Source organism: Diplodia seriata (assembly GCF_021436955.1).
Source record: "Diplodia seriata strain FDS-637 chromosome Unknown scaffold_6, whole genome shotgun sequence".
Taxonomy (NCBI): Eukaryota; Fungi; Ascomycota; class Dothideomycetes; order Botryosphaeriales; family Botryosphaeriaceae; genus Diplodia; species Diplodia seriata.
This window is the reverse complement of record NW_027117313.1, coordinates 1,481,707-1,499,638: the sequence shown is the minus strand read 5'-3', so window position 1 is coordinate 1,499,638 and position 17,932 is coordinate 1,481,707. Positions and strand designations below refer to the sequence as shown.

The following is a 17,932-nucleotide window of genomic DNA, read 5'->3' as shown; positions in this document are numbered from 1 at the left end:
TGCGCACGGATGGCCCGCCCGCTGCACGCGCGCGCGCCCCTCTCTCCTTCTTCCTTCACCTCCCCGTGTCTTCTCGTCAGCGCAGCGGGACGCGCGATGCGGCCCGGTGGCTTTCTGCGCGGCGCTGCGAGCACTGTGGTCTTCTTTGCTTTGTTTGCACCCCCATCCTTCGGTGCAACCATGGCGCCTGCATCCATTATATCGATGCCTTCCTTTGCAAGTGCGGGGCTCGTATATCGTCTCCTCATTTTCCCTTGCAACAACACGGCTCACCGACTTCTGCTGCTCTGCCTTGGGCCGCCGGTCCTCTTGCGTCGCGGGACCGCGCTGCCTTAGCGTCAAGCCGTCGCCCGCTCCTTCTGCTGCTGCGTGTGCCGCCTTCTGCGGGCCCTGGCAGGTGAGCAAGAGGAACAGGCAACTGTGGTTCATGCCATTGGTGGGACATGGTGTGCGTATAGGTTATTTCCTATTTTAGCCTCGGCCGATGGGCCCGGCACTCGTTCCCGGGGCCTTCCCTGCTGCGCTCTCTTACTGTCCTCCGCGGTTGCGCCCGCGTCGTCGGTGATAAGTGATTGTTGGTTGGCCTCTGCACGCTCGCTATTAGCTGCCTGCTATACGCCGCCTCGGCTGTCGCTCTGATGACGCGCTGATCGCTCGTTTCATGGGGCATCGTGCCTCAGCTTCTGATGCAAAACGAGTGCGTCGTTTCGCAGCGCGTACAGAGTATTGCTTACGCGCTTGTCGTTTAGAGTTGGCCGCTCCCCCACCATCGAGCCTCCATCGTGAAGTGTCTCAGCTCGTCTTCTTTTGGCACGAAGCGACCCGAAGTATCACCTTCTTGCCCCTCGACGCGCCGCGTTTTGCCTTCCGTCTGAGATTGACACTCTAAAATTCGCTTCCACTCGGCCACGCTCCTGTCCTTTCCGGTACAGTGGCTCCCGCCGCGCGGGTGCTCGCGGATCGGAGATAACTGCCCGCTACCTGTGCCCCTTGCGCCACTTGGGAAAGGCCAGGAAAAAGTAAAAAAGCTTCGAGGCCAGCCACGTGGGTTTGACAGGCAGCCGAAGACGAATCTCCGGGTCAGGTACGATACCAAGCCGCCTGTCAGCCGGCGCCTTGTTGGGCGGAAACAACTGCCCGCGGAATACGAAGATTCTCAAATCATTGCTCGCCTTCTGATGAGAAAGTTTTTTTTTTCTCCGCCTCTCTGGCCTCGGCTGATGCGTCGTGGACGATTACGAATTTGGCGTTTCGAGTCTCGAAGCCCACACCTCGTTTTCCTCGGCCCCATCCGAACGCCTTGCTTCGTATAGAGTTCACACCTCCTGCCCTCACGAGGATCCCCCACTGTGGCGGCTCAACGTGACGATCACTCGTCTCCTCGGAAGCGAGAGACGAGGGCGATCTGTGCGCGCAGAGTGGTTCGTGTCTCCTTCTGCGTCGGTCTCCATCACGGAGGAAGAGGCCCGTTTTGGGCATTAGCGGTCGTGGAATAAGAAACCGTTGCAGCGCGTGGTGGCAACCTTGTTTACCCATGCCGGGAATTTCGCGGTGCTTTTCTTTTGCATTGTATGGTGTGGGCGGCGCCGAGCCAGGCCAGCCGGAATCATGCCCGGTGGGCGACATGGGGAGCCTTGCCTCGTCTTACGAGACAGTCAGTTCGCTGCCGTTGCTTCCATGTTCTCGATGGCGGGTGCGGCAGTCATCTGTACAGTTCGTGTCTCATGCGCACTTCTTCCTATCGAGTATTTCTATTGGCCAGGGCTGATAGGCTTCCGAAGGGACCCTGGGTAGATGCTTTTGGTCCCATGCGCCAGGTCCAAGGCTGTATACCGCTTTGGGAAAGAAGCAAAGCGTTTCATGCATGCCACTTGCTATTTCTGGATTCGCAGTGCAGATCATGCGGAGATGAAGCAGTGAGGGCTGGAGTCTGGACGCCATAGTCCTGGGCTGAACGCGAGATAACTGGATGGGGTATCGCTGATCGAAGGTGGCATCGCAGTAAGGCATTCTGGTTCCAGCAGGAATCTGCATATAACTGAGCATGCTACGTCGTGGTGCATCCATGCCCTCCGCATGTTGCGGGCGACGATCAGTCAGCCTGACGTCGTATCGACCCTGTCAATCCCTGTGCGTCTGCGAAGCTGGCCAATGAAAATGCATCTTGTGGACGAATATCGTATTTTCAAACCATCTGATTTTCGTAGATAAACGAATGTGCGAGGACAGAGCCTCTTATTGAAGGGGCCGAACAGTGGAGAGAGACAAATGTGGGAAATTTCTGACATGAGTCCTTCAAGGTACCGGACCACGCAGTCTCGCGGTTTCATGCAGCAACCTCCGTCATCTCCGTAATTACCCTCTTGCCGTCGATCCACTTGACCGCAGTGAGGATTAGGTTGGTGCCTTGGGTTTCCTTGCCCGTCGTCTTGTCCTTGATCGTGAACTTGATGAGGTGGCCGACCGTGCCGCCCTTCTTTTCCGCGTCGTCCCACTTGAGAATCTCGGAGCTGCTCTGCAGGGTCATGTCGCTTTGAGTGCGAGACTTATCGACGGCTTCCTTGTACTGGTCGTAGTTGAGGCTATCGTGGTTGACCCTGATCGTACGCGCCGGGTAAGTATTTGCAAACTAGGTCTTTCCGAATCAAAGCTGCTTACTTGGCATGGAAGCTCGGATCCCAGCCTTCGGTATAGGCTTTGATGGCATTGGTGTCGTCTTGCTGGGAGAAGACAGTGGCGAAGAGCTCCACCACCCAGTCACCAAGAGGCTTCAGTTGAACGGACATGTTGCTGTTCTGATGAATGGTTGATGTGTTCGCTTTTAAATTGGGTATCGTGCTTGGATTGGATGGATGATGAGCTTCGGTTCTCAGGTAGAGGTCTGGTGGTTGCTGCTGCAGTCTAAAAGGCCATATGGATCGTTTTTTATATCATCTTCCCTTACCAACACGCACAAATATTGTCCAAAGCTGTCCGCACGAGTCCGCATAGCATCGTCACAGGATTGCGGACTTTGGTCACAACGGACACGCAGACCGCATCTCAGTTCCTCAAGCAGTACAGGGGACGTAAGCCCTAGTGCCTAGGAGGGCAATTTAGCGAGAAAACTCCGCGCGGAGGGCGGAACTCCGCAACCTCATCACTTCATCCTGCGGACTTCTGACTACATGGCTGCGGATTTCTTCCGGTGAGTTGCGGCACCGCAAACCCCGCCACAACATTGCGGAATACGACGCGACAACATGTCTTTGTCACGCCAAAAGTCCTGCCACGCATGTGTCCGTTCCAAGCGCAGATGCGACCAGAGCTTCCCGAAATGCCGGCGCTGCATCGCGAGAAAAATTGACTGCGAATACACTGGCAGAACGTCCGGCAGGTCGCCGCAGGAGGCAGGGACCAATGGAAATTCAGATTCCGGATTTGCGGAGTCGACGGCCGAGGACGCGGTGCACGACATTGGGCTGCAGCTACAACTGAGCCCCACCATGGCGGCCACAACATTCTCGCCCTACAATATGAACGATGCATTCTTCAACTTTGGGGACGATCCGTTCAATCTTCCAGGCCTGTCTTCAGAGGATGACCTTAGCCCCGCCATCATCGAGGAGATCATGGCTCAGCAAAGCCCGGATGACGTGGAGCAAATCATGTCTGGAGCAATGTACCAGGCCCGTGTGGAGTTTGCGGCCAAGCGGTTGGCAGCCGTCCCCAAGACGTTCGCCGAGCAGGCGCAGACCATGTTCATCCACCGGCAGCTGTTTCAAGAGAAGAGTCCCCCGGCTTTGCAGGACGCACTCAGCGTTTGCGCGCTGTATTGCCTGAAGAATCCAGACAATCAGGCCCTGGTGTTTGCCAATTTGCAGCAGAAAACCCAGCAACTGATCGCCAACACGGATCCGCTACTGGCCTCCAAGCTCGAGCTACTTGCGGCGTTGCAGGCGCTTCTTTTGTACCAGGCCATCAGACTCTTCGATGGAGATATCCGACTGAGGACGCAAGCCGAGGCCGACGAGGCAGTGCTCGTTGCATGGACGAAACAGCTGAATGTGCGGATGCATCAGGTGGTGCCGTCATTGCCCGCTTCGGCAGGTGCGCTTCTCCCAACACAGAGTCGTGCACAGGGGTGGCAGCGGTGGCTGATTGAAGAGAGCACGCGGCGAGCGGTGCTGACTTCAGTGCTGTTGAGAGGCGTGTATGAATTTCTGAAATTTGGCTACGAGAAAGTATCGGATCACAGGCTGAGCTTCACTGCACAAGCGGCGCTCTGGGAAGCGCAGTCGGAGTACGGGTGGCGGACGGCATGCAGCGAGCGTGAGAGGCTCGAGGTCCGCGTGGCGCACTGGGACGATGATATGCTGAAGGCTGCTCCGCCGGACCTCGAGGAGCTTGGTGTCCTGACCATGACGATGCTCCGGGGAATGGATGCCACGGGGGAGTGGCTGGGCAAGGGCCACGTCGCGAGGTTCGGATTTTAGAGTAAGGATGGAATTGAGGATTAGTGGTGGATCAGTCACGTTGTCGGATGACGTCACAAGCACAGCGAGTCAGGCAGGCGCGGGCTCCACGCTCCAACGGCGTGCGGCCCTTGTCGGCTCCCACAACCCTCTCGTCGACGAATCGCAGCACTGTCAGGGCACACGACACGGCCGCCTGCTGACACGAGCCTCCAACGCAGGTACGAGGAAACCACCGACCCCAGCCCAACCCACAGTCGAGCATCCGGGCGCCTGTCACGCCGCGCCATGCTCTGACCGCTAAGGGCCCCAGGACAGCTACTTTCTCTCGGCCAAAAGAGCCCCAACCCTCCGACGTGCTGTATTCGGCTCTCCACCCGCCGATCCCGTGAAGAAAAACCTCAGAAACGCCGGCATGTCACACCAACCGACGGGTCAGGACGCGATCAGCCTGACTCGATCGTATTCAGATGACATGGCAGACGAGGGAACACCGCTTGTTGCTCCTCAAGCAAGGGCCGCTCCTCCGTCACGCCTGGCGGAGCTCAACCGCTGCCTGCTGGCCGCCTTGGACCGCGTGAACCCCATTGTCACCACCACGCCCAAGCGGCTCTTTGAGATCTGCGACCAATGCATGTGCGTCAACGCCGTTGCCCCACGCTGATGCAACGTAGCTGACAGCGCAGCTACCCTCCGCTTCTCCGGCGCCGTTGCCAAGCCATGTTGGCCGCAGAGTGGACCCATCGCCTGCCCTTGATTCAGCATGCCTCTCCGGCCGACATGGCTGCGAGCCTGATCGTCAAGGCCCTCGATGAGATCAAGGATGACGGCTCTCGCATTACCGTCGTGGACTTCTGTTCCGGCGGTGGAGGTATGCGCCGCCTCACTCCTTGCAAAAATCTCCCTTCTTAACCCAGACATCCAGGCCCGGTTCCGGTCATCGAAAAGCTCGTGAACAAGAAGCGGGCGGAGCGCAACAAACCTCCGATTCCCTTCACAATGACCGACATCAAGCCCCACATTGATGCATGGATGACTGCATGCTCTCGCAGCCCTAACCTTAGCTACTTTCCACAACCGGTAGATGCGACCGACCCTCCACCCGCTGTTATTAGTACCACGGCGTCCGCCAATAGCACGGATGCACAGCACAGTTCCAACACCCGCGTCTTCCGCTTGTATTGTCTGGCCTTTCACCACTTCCCTGATGACCTAGCCCGCAAAGTGTTGGAATCCACTATCAACACATCCGACGGATTTGCCATCCTGGAACTGCAGGACCGGCGTTTAGCGTCTCTGATCCTCATGATCCTGGACTTCTGGCTCATGTTCGTCGTCACCATCTTGTGGTTCTGGCATGATCCGTTGCAGCTGTTGTTCACCTACCTTATCCCGATACTTCCGTTCACGCTTTCCTTCGACGGTCTCGTAAGCAGTTTGCGAACGCGGACTTTCATGGAAATCATGGCTCTGGTGGACTCCAGTCTGGAGACCGCATTGCATGGTGCGCAGGGCAGGGTGTTCAGGAGGGTGCTTCAAGAGACTGGCACAGCCGAAATAGAAGGCTGGGTCTTCAAGGGAGGGAGGGAGCTGCATACTTGGCCCATTGGTTACATGAATTACGTTGTGGGCAGACGCATCAACGGCCGGAACTGAGATATAGACGGTAAGAGCGTTGTCTTTACTGCAGGATACCCCAGATGATTGGAAGAAGGCAATTGGTTGCCTACTTGTCAGCTGTGTTGTTCTTTGATTCATTGGTTGGTCGATAAATTTGTTGGTGTATAAATTTGTTGGTGTTTCGACTTGCTTCCCAAGGGAGAATTCCCCTCACAGTAGCTACCATCGAATTTACTCTTTCCAAAATGTCTTACTAAGACCATGAAGGGGCAGAAACTGCTACCTAGCACAATGGATTTCGGAAGGAAACTTCTAAATTTATTGATTGAAACGTCCCTTGATGTCCCTACTGAGGCTCACCAAGCGCCAAAAGGACCTAAGCCATGCATGATATTGGAAAGTCACCCCAACGATAGGCGGATGCGAAGGTTAAAGAGAAGTTCTCGGCATGGAAGCGAGATGGATGACATAGATGCCGCATCTCGGTAGCACTAAAGTACGGAGCATTTCCACCAGGTTCGGTATTAACAAGGTCGAGTTTGCTACTTCTCTCAACAGCCCCAGCCAGTTCCAAGCAGATCTGAGCCAAAGCGATTGACTTGGGCCTGACATGTATATGCAGCCTAGATGGATCAGGAGGGAAGCCACGAAAAAGCGCCGGCCGCATCGTCTGTTCCGAGCTTGTCAGCTCGACAAGGTAGTCAGTCCTCAACCAGAGTCCGGGTAGTATCTATTCTATGGACTCGGTGTCAAGTCGAGACTGAAGCTTCTTTCCGTGCCATTTAGGCATATCGCTCGAACGCAGCCATCCATCCATCCACCCCCCTTCACTCCCTCGAGCGCTTGATCCCTTCTCCATCTTCCAACCCATTTCACTCCACGCCCTGCTCCCTCCTCTCCTCACTCTGGCGAATCGCCTCATCCAACTCCGCCGCCCCAAACGCCTTGGGGAACTCCAGCCACTCCCCCCACCTCTCTCCACTTCCATCTCCGCCACCACAATCGCCAGCTGCCCCCCTCCTCTCCAACGCCTCCTCGATCGCCCCCAACACGCGCGCGCTCCACCCCGCCAGATACCAGCGGTCCTCGAAGCACCGCACCATGGCGGCGTAGTGGGCCAGCACGACCAGTGCGACGGGATGCTCGCGGCCGACGTGCTCGCGGAAGTCGGGGGGCAGCAGCGTCAGCCACACCCAGACGGGCGAGGCCTCGGCGCGGCCGCCGCCGCCCAGGACCGCGACGCCGAAGGCGCGGCGCAGGCCGTCGACGGCGACCATGCAGCTGGCGCGGGCGCGCGACTCGGCGGGCGAGCCGCCCATGGCGGCGACGAGCTCGGCGAGGCGCGCGAGGCGGTGCGGGAAGGTGCCGGGGGCGTCGGCCGGCAGGTTGGCGGCCGTCGGCGCCTTGTGCCGGGCGTTGGCGAAGAGGGCGGCGAGCGGGCCGCGCTGCAGCCAGGTCCAGGCTTCCGGCGAGGAGATGGTGTTGAAGATGCCTTGGCCGAGGAAGAGGTTCTGGCCGAGTTCGTGCAGGGAGAGGGGGACGTGGCGGCGGCGGTTGTTGTTGTTGTTGTTGTTGTTGGTTGTGGGGGAGGAGGTGTCGTGGTCGTCGTTGTTGTCGTCGTCAACCAGTGGGTTGCCGATTGAGTAGAAGGTGAAGAGGATGACGAGGTAGGCGAGGATGAAGTGCTCGAAGCAGTTTTCTTCGGTCGTGTCGAACAGGCCGGTGCGGAGGCGAGACAGGGCGACCTCTTGGTGGCGCGCCGACTGCGCCGTGTACTCGCGCTTGCGGTCCGGATGGAGGGAGGCGAGGTGCAATGCGGAGAGTGCGAGAATGCCGTGCATCAAGGATTCCTGGCATGTGTTTCAGCGGATGGTCAAGGACAGATGTGTGTATAGTCTCACGCGAGCAAAGGCAAGCTGCGGTAGGATGTCCCGCCACAATTCACCTCTGCGGTACTCTGTCAAGCCCAAGCAATCGGATGACATGTAGTGGGAGAAGAGGTGGATATCCCCCAGCCAGTCAGCGGTGGATATCGAGTCTGCTAGTAGTTTTGGGTTGCTTGGCTCGGCGGTTTGCGGCAGGGTATTGGAGGCTTCGCTGCTCTGATTTCGCTCAAGGACATCGACTTCGTCTGTCAACTCGAGCAAAGCCTGTCTTATGGAGGATACCTTGGCTTTGATTGAAGAAGCGCGCGGATTTGGTGACACGGTATTGGAGTGTTGTGAATGGACGCTTGAAGTTTGGTTGGGCGTGGGGAAGGCGATAGGGGAATGCGCAGGCGGATTGGGCGTTCCTATACTTCAGGGTCAGCGGAAATGGTGGACTTCTAGCTGGCATAGCTCGGCATACCGGAAGCGCTGTGAATCTGTGGGATCCGCGTGGCAGCTCTCGGGAGCGGAGCGGGTGAATTTTGAGCGGAAGCGGCCGGACTTAGCGTAGACAGGATTAGACTGCATTCCGCTTGATGGCGGACACAGTTGCCACAGGGTCGCTGCTCGTCGCACTGTGGACCTGGATCAGCAGGATGCAAGATGGGCGTGGTTGGGCCAGCCGACCTTGACGTGCCGTTGCTTGCATCGGATGCAGCCGAACCGCGACTTCTTGTGGCCGATCCTGGTAGGCGGCATGATCTCTACAATGTCAATGCGGAAATCCAACCGTGCCACAAGCAGATTTTGCGGGGTAGCCGGGGTGGAGAAGTTGCGAGGCTGAAAGGAAAGAAGGGTGAGATGGAGCGGAAGCGGGCGGAGCTGGCCAATTATACGCTGGCGGTCGAGAACGCGAGCCGCAGGTTGCGAACCCGACGCGCCTCGCACAACCCCGGCTGTTTTTAGAGCTGCATGTCCGCTAGCGTTGTTGGATGTGAGCCAATGGTAACACGGTGCTTATAACAACAACAGGATCGACATCATGGCCTCCGCTTGGCTCTATTTTCACAACATGGAGCTGTTCATGCCTTGCGGCTATCTCCCAGCAAACGCCATCCAACATGTACAGTTGGCGAGTGCATCTCTACACAGTGATCAGTTGACACGCAAAGCTAAGCCGGCCTTGTAAGCCGCAATCCCTGGTATTTTTCACAAGGCTTAGACTCAGTGCCAAGCATACCAAGCAGTGGCCATCGTTTGAGGCTCTGATTCAATCTGACTTCAGCGTATGTCTGCCGACAATTCCCGATGCCTGCGGCTTGAATGCGGATGGCGGACAATCAATAATGCAATGCGCATCACTGCAAGCAGAAAACAAACAACGGTTGGGAAACACAGTCACGCTGTGCATCCATTTTTGCTGTCTAGAACATAGCCCCCAAACCGGCATCGCCCAAGCTCCGGGATATTTTTCCATTAATGCAAATCTCGATACTCCATCGGAAGAAAGAACCCATCCAGCCAGAACAAGATCCAGTAAGCAGGTGTGTAGTCTATACGTGGAGCCCAATAGCAATGAACTTCTCGTGACCACAGCACCAAAATCCTAGATAGCTTGTACCCGAATGCCAAATTACTCCGTGCACCAGACTATCACCGCCAAATGCCCGCAATGCTGTTTTGAAAAGGAAAAGTCGCTGCAGTGGGGGGGTCTCCGTCCTCTTCGCCGATTGCCGCAACGGGCGAGGGAAGGAAGAGAAAGGGAACGAAAGCCGAAGCGAATGCCAAATGACTGAAATGCTCATGGGGGGAGTCGAGTGACGGGTGCTAACGAGGGAAGGTCCGACGCGTGCATCTGGTTGTCGCGGCTGCCCTGGCAAGGAAGTGTCAGTGGAAGGATACCCGGCAGTGCGGGAAGATGACGCAACAGCATGCAGGTGCCCGAACTCACAAGAAAGAATCACTCGTCAATCTCGATGAAGGTCCAGTGGTTGACGACTTCCTGGCAGGCGACGGCGATCTCGCGGCGGCTCATGCCGGCGGCGTGGCCGAGGTAGAACATGCCATTGATGTTGCTCTTGAACCACGAAACGAGATCTTCCTCCTCGTCGGGCGACATGTTGCGTGGACGCAGGCCGCCACGGTTGCCGCGGATCGAGTCAGGCATGCCGCGGGGTGGACCGTACGGAGAGGGCTTGTGGGTCGACTTGGGCATGCGGGCGGGGAAGATCTCGCCCGGGATGCGCTGGTTGCCGCGCTTGCGCTTGCGGGCGTTGGCTTCCTCCTGGGCGGCAGCGGCCTTGGGGGTGAACTGGATCTTGCGGCCGCGGGCGGCCGACGAGCTGGGGCCGTCCTGGTAGTCATAGTCCTCAGGGTCAGCCGAGGGCTTCTGGTCCACGATGTCGTCGACGGGCTCCTCGGCATCGTCTTCCACGGCCTGCTGGGCCCCGTCCTCGACGTCACGGGCGTTGACCATGGGCTGCTGACGGGCGGTGTTGACGCTGCTCGGGCGAGCGGGGCGCGGCGAGGTTGCATGGAGAGAAGGGTTGCTTGGGATGCAGACGGTAAGCCATAGCACGCGGATGAATTGGGCTGCAGGGTGAGGATGGGCGACTTACAAGACGGGAGGCCTGTTCAGGCCCGGCAGGATATTGATGAGCGGGAAGTCGCCCGGCTGGTGGACATCGCGGACGTGGGCGCGCAGGGCCGACGAGTCGCGGGCCTGGTAGGTGCAGTAGTCGCAGGCGCGCTCGCACGGCCAGATGCGCAGGTCGCCCTGCTCCGGCCAGTTGTGGCAGCCGTCGTGGTCCTCGATGTCGCAAGGCATGGTTGCAGCTGCAATGGCGGGTGTCAGTTGCGGAGTTGAAGAGTTTTGGTCGGGGTCGCGGTGCCGGCGTCGTTTTATGGTGACGGTGCGTCGTCACAGCAAGCAACTGTCGAGCTTCCTCCCTATCGGTGACCAGCGGCACGTGCACGACCTTCTCCCCGTTCGGCTGTCACCACGGCGCCGGGCTGGCAGTCTGCGAGTCTGGAGGTGCTGGCCATGGCGGGCAAAGCGATGATCCGCGCCGTACCCCGGCTCCCGCCACGCTGCCTACCACAAGTCGCGCCCCCCGCCTCCCGCCCGCCCAGTGTCTTACGAGCCTCGTGCTCTGGGTTCTCAGCCCTATGCCCGCTGCCCTATCCGTGCCAACCCGCATCGACGCCTTAGCAAGCCTCGTTGCCGCTGGCGCCTTAGTCCGACTCTCCTCTGCTCGCTCCCGCCATGACCTTGCCCTTGGCCGTGCGGCGCCAGAAGGTGAAGCCGCTCCTCACTTACGCTTCCCCGGCCAGCAATCCGCCTGGACTTCCGTCAATGCATCTGTCCCGACCCCAGCTCGCCATGCTTCACCACTCGCTCGCCAAGCCGGTGACCAAGCCTCTTCTCCGCCTACACATCTCCAAGCTCACTCTGCATCGTCACCCCCATCCAGATTCACTCCCTTCATTTTCTTTGCAACCCATTGCCTGCCACATATTTCGTCACTGCCGTGGCTGGCCATGGAAATTCGGGACTGTCTGAGTCAGTGTTGTTTGCTCCCACGTCCTTCTTGCAGTCTCTGTCCCGACTGCCAACTCGACATTTGGAATGCTATCTACATTCTAGACGGCTTTTATACGTAATTAGTGCTATTTGGTCCCGGATAAGAGGCTTTCAGCATTAAGTCGCCGCGTTTGTCAAGCTACCACAGGAGCCACAACAATTTGCAGCCTCTCAGAATTGCAAAAGGCATGGACAAATCATGTTATCAACGTCTGCACTGACCCAACATCCTGGCTATCTTTTGAGTATATCAGATAATAACGGTCTTTCGAGGACCTCCTCAAACATGGCGAGTATGACTGGGGAAAAATATAAACAAGCCCGCGTCACTCAAGCCAAGATGATTTCCGGGGATATTTGCGTGTTTCAAAGTAGCCGATAATAGTCCTCCTCAAACCCAGACCTATTTCAGCCTCTCTCTCTCGTGGTCCACTCCCGACAAACACAAGGTCACAAGCAGCAACAGCCTGACAAGGATTACCATACCATGGGCACTCTTACGAACAGCGACATGGAGTTGCCCGTTTCCCGCGTGTAGTGTCTGTACAGCCGCGCAAAGCTATCAAGTCTTTAAGTAGTGTTTCCATACGTAGTGTCTTAAGTGTCTGGGCCCTGGTCGATGTACCCTCCAATGGGCTGCGTACACTTATGCAATCAACCTACTACATAAGAATGCCTGCCTTCCGATTGGTCCGTGTGACCTCGTCCACTGCCGATCTCTGACAAGGGGGTGAGAACCGCTGAGCTGCGGCGATCGTCTGGCGCACCAGCATCTCGAGGAGACCTTCCACTCAAGTCCATCACCGTAGCTTGCTCGTTGAAAGCCCGACCCGCGAATTTCATGGGAATCGACTTCTTCGAAATGGCACGGCACGTTATAAGTATGCTTGGAGCAGTTCAACTAAGGAAGCCGAGGAAAATCAACTTTCAACGTGTGGATATCTACGCAAAAGGTGGCGGATATCGTTCAAGTCCTCCGGCAGTAGTCTCTTCCGTGTGCAACTTGCCAGTCACACAGCCATACTTCGAAGGCCATACCCAAGAACCCTGCTGTACAGATGCCGGCCGAGTCGCTGACGCTCGTCGCGCTTAGACTGAATTCGCGCTCTTCTTTGGGTACGTTATCCGTGATCTCGGCGAATGTGCTCACATACACCAGTCCGCCCAGCAATCCCTCCCAAAAGACTATCAAGAAAATGATCCAGACGGACGGAATGAAGTCCCAGACCGCATGTGCGGTCAGGAGTGCCAGGTTGGCAATCTGTAGGAAGGAAGGAATGTAGAGGTGGTGGATGCGGAAAAAAGGCGTCGAGCTTCGGGAGAGGAAGACGCCCACTTGGTAGATTGCGTTGTACGTCGGATAGAAGGCGCGGTACTCGGAGAAGGGGCTCGAGGAAAGCGGAAAGAGGAGAGTTGGCGCAACGCCTTGGTTGATTGTGTATTCGGCGATGTAGACAAGGAGAAGAGGGAGCATGCTATGTTGCGTAGGGCTATATCAGCAAGGGAATGCCTTGGGCTTACTGGCAAAGTACGACAATTGCAAAACGTCACAGTTCACATCCTGTAACAAGACACAGTGGTAAAGGCACAAAGGGGAGCGCGACCAGGAAGGAAAAGAGCACTTACTAGGGAATGACCAGGTGCCTAGAGCGGTTTAGGTTAGCCTGCAGACTCCTCCAGACCCTGCTTCGTCTTGACTGGAGAGAGGTAAAACTTCGTCCAGAAGCCGACAACGTGGAGGCGGCTAGAAGGCCATCGTTGTCTTCGAGCGGATCATGAACATCATCTTCCGCGTCTTCGTCGCCTCCTAGTCGCTCATATTCAGCCTGTCTGGCGGATGATTGCAACGGGCCTCTAGGCAGGATCAAGAAAAAACTGGCAAGCATGATCACGGGCAAGAATGAAAACGCAAGCAGGCTGGTGCGCACGGGCAAGCCAATGGTGGTGGTGGCAAGCACATACGCTCCAGCTCCCACAAGGCCGGCACCCCCGGTTCCGCTGCCCCAGGCAGCCAGGCTGAAGTGGCCGTAATAGTGTGTCAGGCCCAGGAAACTCAACTCGCCGCCGCCAGAGCTTAGGCTTGCAAAGATGATGCCCAACATGCGTATGCCAATAGCGCCGCCATCTCGGCTCGCGGGCGTGAGCGCGATCAACAGCATGCCGGCCGTGGAGAGGCCTACAAAGACAAAAATGCGGACTGCGTATGGGACTTGGTGGATAAAGTACGGCGCGACCAGCTTGGTGATGAAAGACGGGATGACGTCGGCGAGCAGGACGACGCCCTTGGGGACGGCAGGGCCGACCAGATCGACAGCGGCCGAGAGGATGATCACGTAGAGGACATTGTTGATGAGGCCTGCAGAGTCAGCCCAAGCAGCCGGCGCGCGGGGAGAGGTGGCAAGGGCGAGGCAGAAGCAAGATGGGATCGCGATGACAGTGGGGCCGCGGCATACCGAAGAGCCAGAACGCGGCGCAGACGCGTGGGTCGGCGCCCTCAAAGACAGCCCTGAGCTTCGCCCTGTACACGGCCCATGACGCAGCTGGCGTGCCGGGCATGGGGAGCATTTGCGGGAGCGATGCGGTGAGGGTGGTCCAGGCGGACGTTGAGCGAGACGTGTTGCGAGGGCTGCCAGTTCATCGGGGTCCGGAAACGGTGCGACGGGGCAAGCGTTCGAGCGGAAGGTCAAGCGCGTGGCTAGCTATTTATGGGGGGCGCTATGGGGAAACCAGTCGAGCAGGAGAGCCGTTGTTTTGTTATCGGGCTGACCGCCTGAGTCGCGCAGGGTGGTCGGTGTGTACGGGCTTCGGGCCACGCGCCGCGTCGCGCACTTCAGCGGGCGCCGGTGAGGACGCGCACGGCGATCCGCCTCGGGGCACTGGCGCCTGCTCGTCGCAAAACGGCGTGCAGAGACGCGGCCGGGCTGCTGAGGCGTCGACGGCGGGCAGCTTGCCGGGCGCGATCAACAGGTACAGGGACCAGGGGTGGCGTCGATGTCACAACAAATCTTTGCTCTGGCGCGCGGCCGACAGAGCGCGGCCTTGGCCCAGCATGCAGCGGGCGGGCCAGCCAGGGTGTGGGGAACACGGACCCGTCCAAGGCGTTTACATGCTAGCGGCTGCCCTGCAAAGCTCTCTCCTCAGAAGCGCGCCCACTGCAGCGTCAACCCCAAACCACAAACCTCACCACCAAACCGGCCGAGAGCCTGCGACTGCCGCCCCCCGTCTTGTTTGCTGCCGCGATGCAGCACGCCCCTCGTTGAGCCAACGTATACGTCCTCGCGCCACGCCCACCGCCCAGCTCCACCGCCCAGCTCATCATGGACGCGCGACAGCCAGGTCCTCCGCAGCGGCCTCAACTCATCCAAAACCCGAACCATCACCCGCCGACCACCTCCGCACCGCCGCCGCACCCCTCCTACCCGCAGTATCAGCCGCCGCAGGCATCGCAGCCGCCCGTCCACGTGCCTTTCGCCGATCCGTTCCAGCGTCGCGACCCGTTCTTGCCTGCTGCAACGCAGCGTCGAGGAAGCTACGGCATGTCGAGCAGAGACGGCGCAGGAGGTGCATGGGGGAGCAACAACGGTAGGGCTTTCTTGATTTCCTGGACTTGGGGTGTGGACACAACACGTCGAAAGGCGCGCTGCCGCTGGAGTGCCGAGGTGCAGCAGGCCTAGCCTCAGGCCTAGCGGACTCGAAGTCAACAATGGGACGTCTGTGGTCGTGGACGGGGCTATTCTGGGCTGAGAAGTCGGGCTACAAGCTGCCAAGCATCGCGAGAAAGCATCCGAATGCCTTGCGGCGGCCCGCCGCGCCTCAAACGGTCCAACAGACAGCTCATTTCGGCTATGAGGTCGCGTGGTGCTAGGCTGCAGCTTGCGCTGGCACTGAGCTCCACTGCATGCACGCCGCGGTGGGTGATGCTCACTGCTGCAGGCCTGCAAGCACCTGGCCCCAGCTATTTGCGCACGCCCCTGGCTTCCCCGCCCTGCCGCCGCACAGCACGCCGCACGATGCAGACATTGACTCCTTGCACGCACCCGTTGGCCGCGGACGAGGGCGCGACAGAGTCAGTGGCGGCGATTTTGGCGCCGCGAGCAGCGTGCGTAGCTCGCTCGCTCCTGTGCTTCCACACCCGCGGGCGCGGCACGCTAGGCCCCGACCCCTGCGCACGCTAGGCATGCTTCCGCCGGATGAGATCTCGCGCTAAGTTCGGACGCAACAGGAACGCCCCACGCCCACGACGCCCAAATCCAGCATCAACAGAGCGCTCAGCAGCCGCAACAGCCCTCGTCGACGCCGGCCAACTCCACGCGCCCGCACCAGAACTCTGCGCCGCCGCCCCCTCCGCCAAACCTCACCCAAGGCCCAAATGGCTCCGGGCACGTCCCCTACGCCTTCGACGCTCAGCGCCGGCGATCGCTTGGCGGCGGCAGTCCTCCACAATATTACGCTGGTAGGTGTCCTGTCGCACAGCCCCTGATCCACGCCAGCTCCTCGACTCGATGTTGATCCTCACCATAGCTGCTGCACGTGATCCGCCTCCACCGCCCCCCTCGTTCAGCAATCGGCACATGCCGCCACCCTCATCTCCTCAGCAAAGCAGCCCTCTGCCGCACTATGCTTCTCAACGAGGACCTCCACCACCACCTTTCTCCACCGGCCGTGATTTGCCCGGCTTGGTGGGACCGCCGCGACCCAGCAGTAATATGTCCATCTCCTCCCTGATGGGTGGGTTTGAGTCAGCCGCCGCGTCACGCCAGTCGCAGTCACACTACTCTCCCCCATCTTCCGCCACTGCGCCTTCCCCGAGCCTGAACTCCATGCACCCGCCTTCCCCTCGTAGGAGTCTCGTCGGCGGCGCCAGAATGGATTATTCTCAGTATCGACGACCAGAGACCCCTGACCAGTATCCCCCAGTTAGCAGGCCTTCGGATCGTCCTGTGTATGCCTCCGGTTCTCCTCCTCGGTCCTTTGCAGGCCCATCGACAGCCTCCCCTGAACTTCAGCGCCAAGGGTTACCTCCGTCGTCGCAATCTTACAAGCCAACGCCGTTGCAGACGGGTGGTCCTTACCACCATCAACCATCTCGGAGCGAGCCAAACAGTGCGGATCCTCGTCCAGGCGCCTCTTCTGCACCACCAAGGCCTAACAGCCAACCTAGCCACCCCCCTCCTACCATTCAGGACGAACGTAGGGATGTCTATGATCCGGCCGCTGCGAGAAGGGCCTTTTTTAGCCACTCCGAGGAGGAGCGTAGAGCCGCTCAAGATCATGCGTACCACGGACGACATGCAAGCCTGAATGCAGGCGATACTTCTCGATTAGACACTGGCGGAAGGGAGCGACCCTCGACAGTGCAGCCTCTATCTCATTCCCTTTTCGATGCTCCCGACAGACAGCGTAATACTATCAATCAATCTCAAGCGACCGGTAGCCAACCGCCAAGGAGCTTATTCTGGCATCCACAGCCCAGATCACATGCTGCAGGGGAAACCACACAACATCCTGCGGAGGAACACCGGGATCCATTCCAGCACGGAGCTCGTGGCACACCTGGCGCTACTTCGGGCCCGATGATGGGCTTCAACCGAGGAACAATGGGAGTCCATGTCTCGCCCGCTGACAACCACCAGAGATATACTCTTGGCCATGAATCCGCCAGGCGCGTAGCGGAACAATATCAAGGCCCACCCACGTCCGACCCGAGCAGCATGGACCGGAGACGAGCCGATCAGATTGGCCATCAACAGGCTCACAATGGCTACGCCCCAAGGTCGTCTTCTTACGAGTACCACCCGAAGCCGCAGGGCGAGGAGATGCAGAAATCTAGATCGTTCCTGGGAGTAAGTCCTGAGGCGAGACGTACTGGCCGCGCGTCACCTTTACCTCAGGCTGTACAAGGAGCACAGGCTCAGCCAGTTGTTCCAGGTGGAGATCCTACCATCAAGAACGAATTCGGACGCATGTTTTCGGGATTGGGCAGCGGTTTGGTCAGTGCGCCGCATGGATCCGCTACACCAACACGCGGTAGCCCTTTCCCTCAAAACAGGGACGTAATGACCCTCGGAGAAGCTGGTGACTTGGACCCCCTTGGCCGGACTGGGTCGCGTGGGGCGAGGAGAAGCCGAAAAGTGAAGGATGAAGATGGCAGGATTGAGAGCGATAGCAACGATGGCAGGATAACTCCAAGTCTTACTGGACAGAGGAATGCGAAGCGTCCGAAGCACAATCATCCTGGTCATCACCATCACCACCTTTACAGCCATCAGTATGTTACTTGTGCCGGTCCACTAGCAAGTTTCTGGCTAACATGTTATAGTCACCACCACCGTGCTGAGGAGGAGCAGAATATGGCGATTGCACATCAGCAGACGAGCACCACACCGACGTCTTTCAGCAAGTTGAAT

At 58.5% G+C, this 17,932-nt stretch overlaps 6 protein-coding genes across 6 annotated transcripts; 2 read left to right on the top strand and 4 right to left on the bottom strand.

Annotated features, from left to right (window-relative positions):
- Positions 1-2,326: 2,326 nt before the first annotated feature.
- On the bottom strand, positions 2,327-2,786 carry SLS55_006354 (uncharacterized protein; the record flags this gene model as incomplete). Its single annotated transcript, XM_066777784.1, has 2 exons — positions 2,327-2,597; positions 2,659-2,786. 2 exons carry the CDS (start codon positions 2,784-2,786, stop codon positions 2,327-2,329), a joined length of 399 nt encoding a protein of 132 aa, XP_066631879.1.
- Positions 2,787-3,242: 456 nt separating this feature from the next.
- Positions 3,243-4,475, top strand: SLS55_006353 (uncharacterized protein; the record flags this gene model as incomplete). Its single annotated transcript, XM_066777783.1, has 2 exons — positions 3,243-3,250; positions 3,377-4,475. 2 exons carry the CDS (start codon positions 3,243-3,245, stop codon positions 4,473-4,475), a joined length of 1,107 nt encoding a protein of 368 aa, XP_066631878.1.
- A 394-nt stretch (positions 4,476-4,869) lies between these two features.
- Positions 4,870-6,110, top strand: SLS55_006352 (uncharacterized protein; the record flags this gene model as incomplete). Its single annotated transcript, XM_066777782.1, has 3 exons — positions 4,870-5,090; positions 5,141-5,325; positions 5,380-6,110. The coding sequence occupies 3 exons, from the start codon at positions 4,870-4,872 to the stop codon at positions 6,108-6,110; spliced, it is 1,137 nt and encodes a 378-aa protein (XP_066631877.1).
- An 836-nt stretch (positions 6,111-6,946) lies between these two features.
- Positions 6,947-7,915, bottom strand: SLS55_006351 (uncharacterized protein; the record flags this gene model as incomplete). The annotated part of the gene is made up of 1 exon (XM_066777781.1): positions 6,947-7,915. One exon carries the CDS (start codon positions 7,913-7,915, stop codon positions 6,947-6,949), a length of 969 nt encoding a protein of 322 aa, XP_066631876.1.
- A 1,987-nt stretch (positions 7,916-9,902) lies between these two features.
- On the bottom strand, positions 9,903-10,769 carry SLS55_006350 (uncharacterized protein; the record flags this gene model as incomplete). The annotated part of the gene is made up of 2 exons (XM_066777780.1): positions 9,903-10,443; positions 10,561-10,769. 2 exons carry the CDS (start codon positions 10,767-10,769, stop codon positions 9,903-9,905), a joined length of 750 nt encoding a protein of 249 aa, XP_066631875.1.
- A 2,381-nt stretch (positions 10,770-13,150) lies between these two features.
- Positions 13,151-14,081, bottom strand: BTN1_2 (battenin CLN3 protein; the record flags this gene model as incomplete). Its single annotated transcript, XM_066777779.1, has 2 exons — positions 13,151-13,881; positions 13,979-14,081. 2 exons carry the CDS (start codon positions 14,079-14,081, stop codon positions 13,151-13,153), a joined length of 834 nt encoding a protein of 277 aa, XP_066631874.1.
- Positions 14,082-17,932: the final 3,851 nt, after the last annotated feature.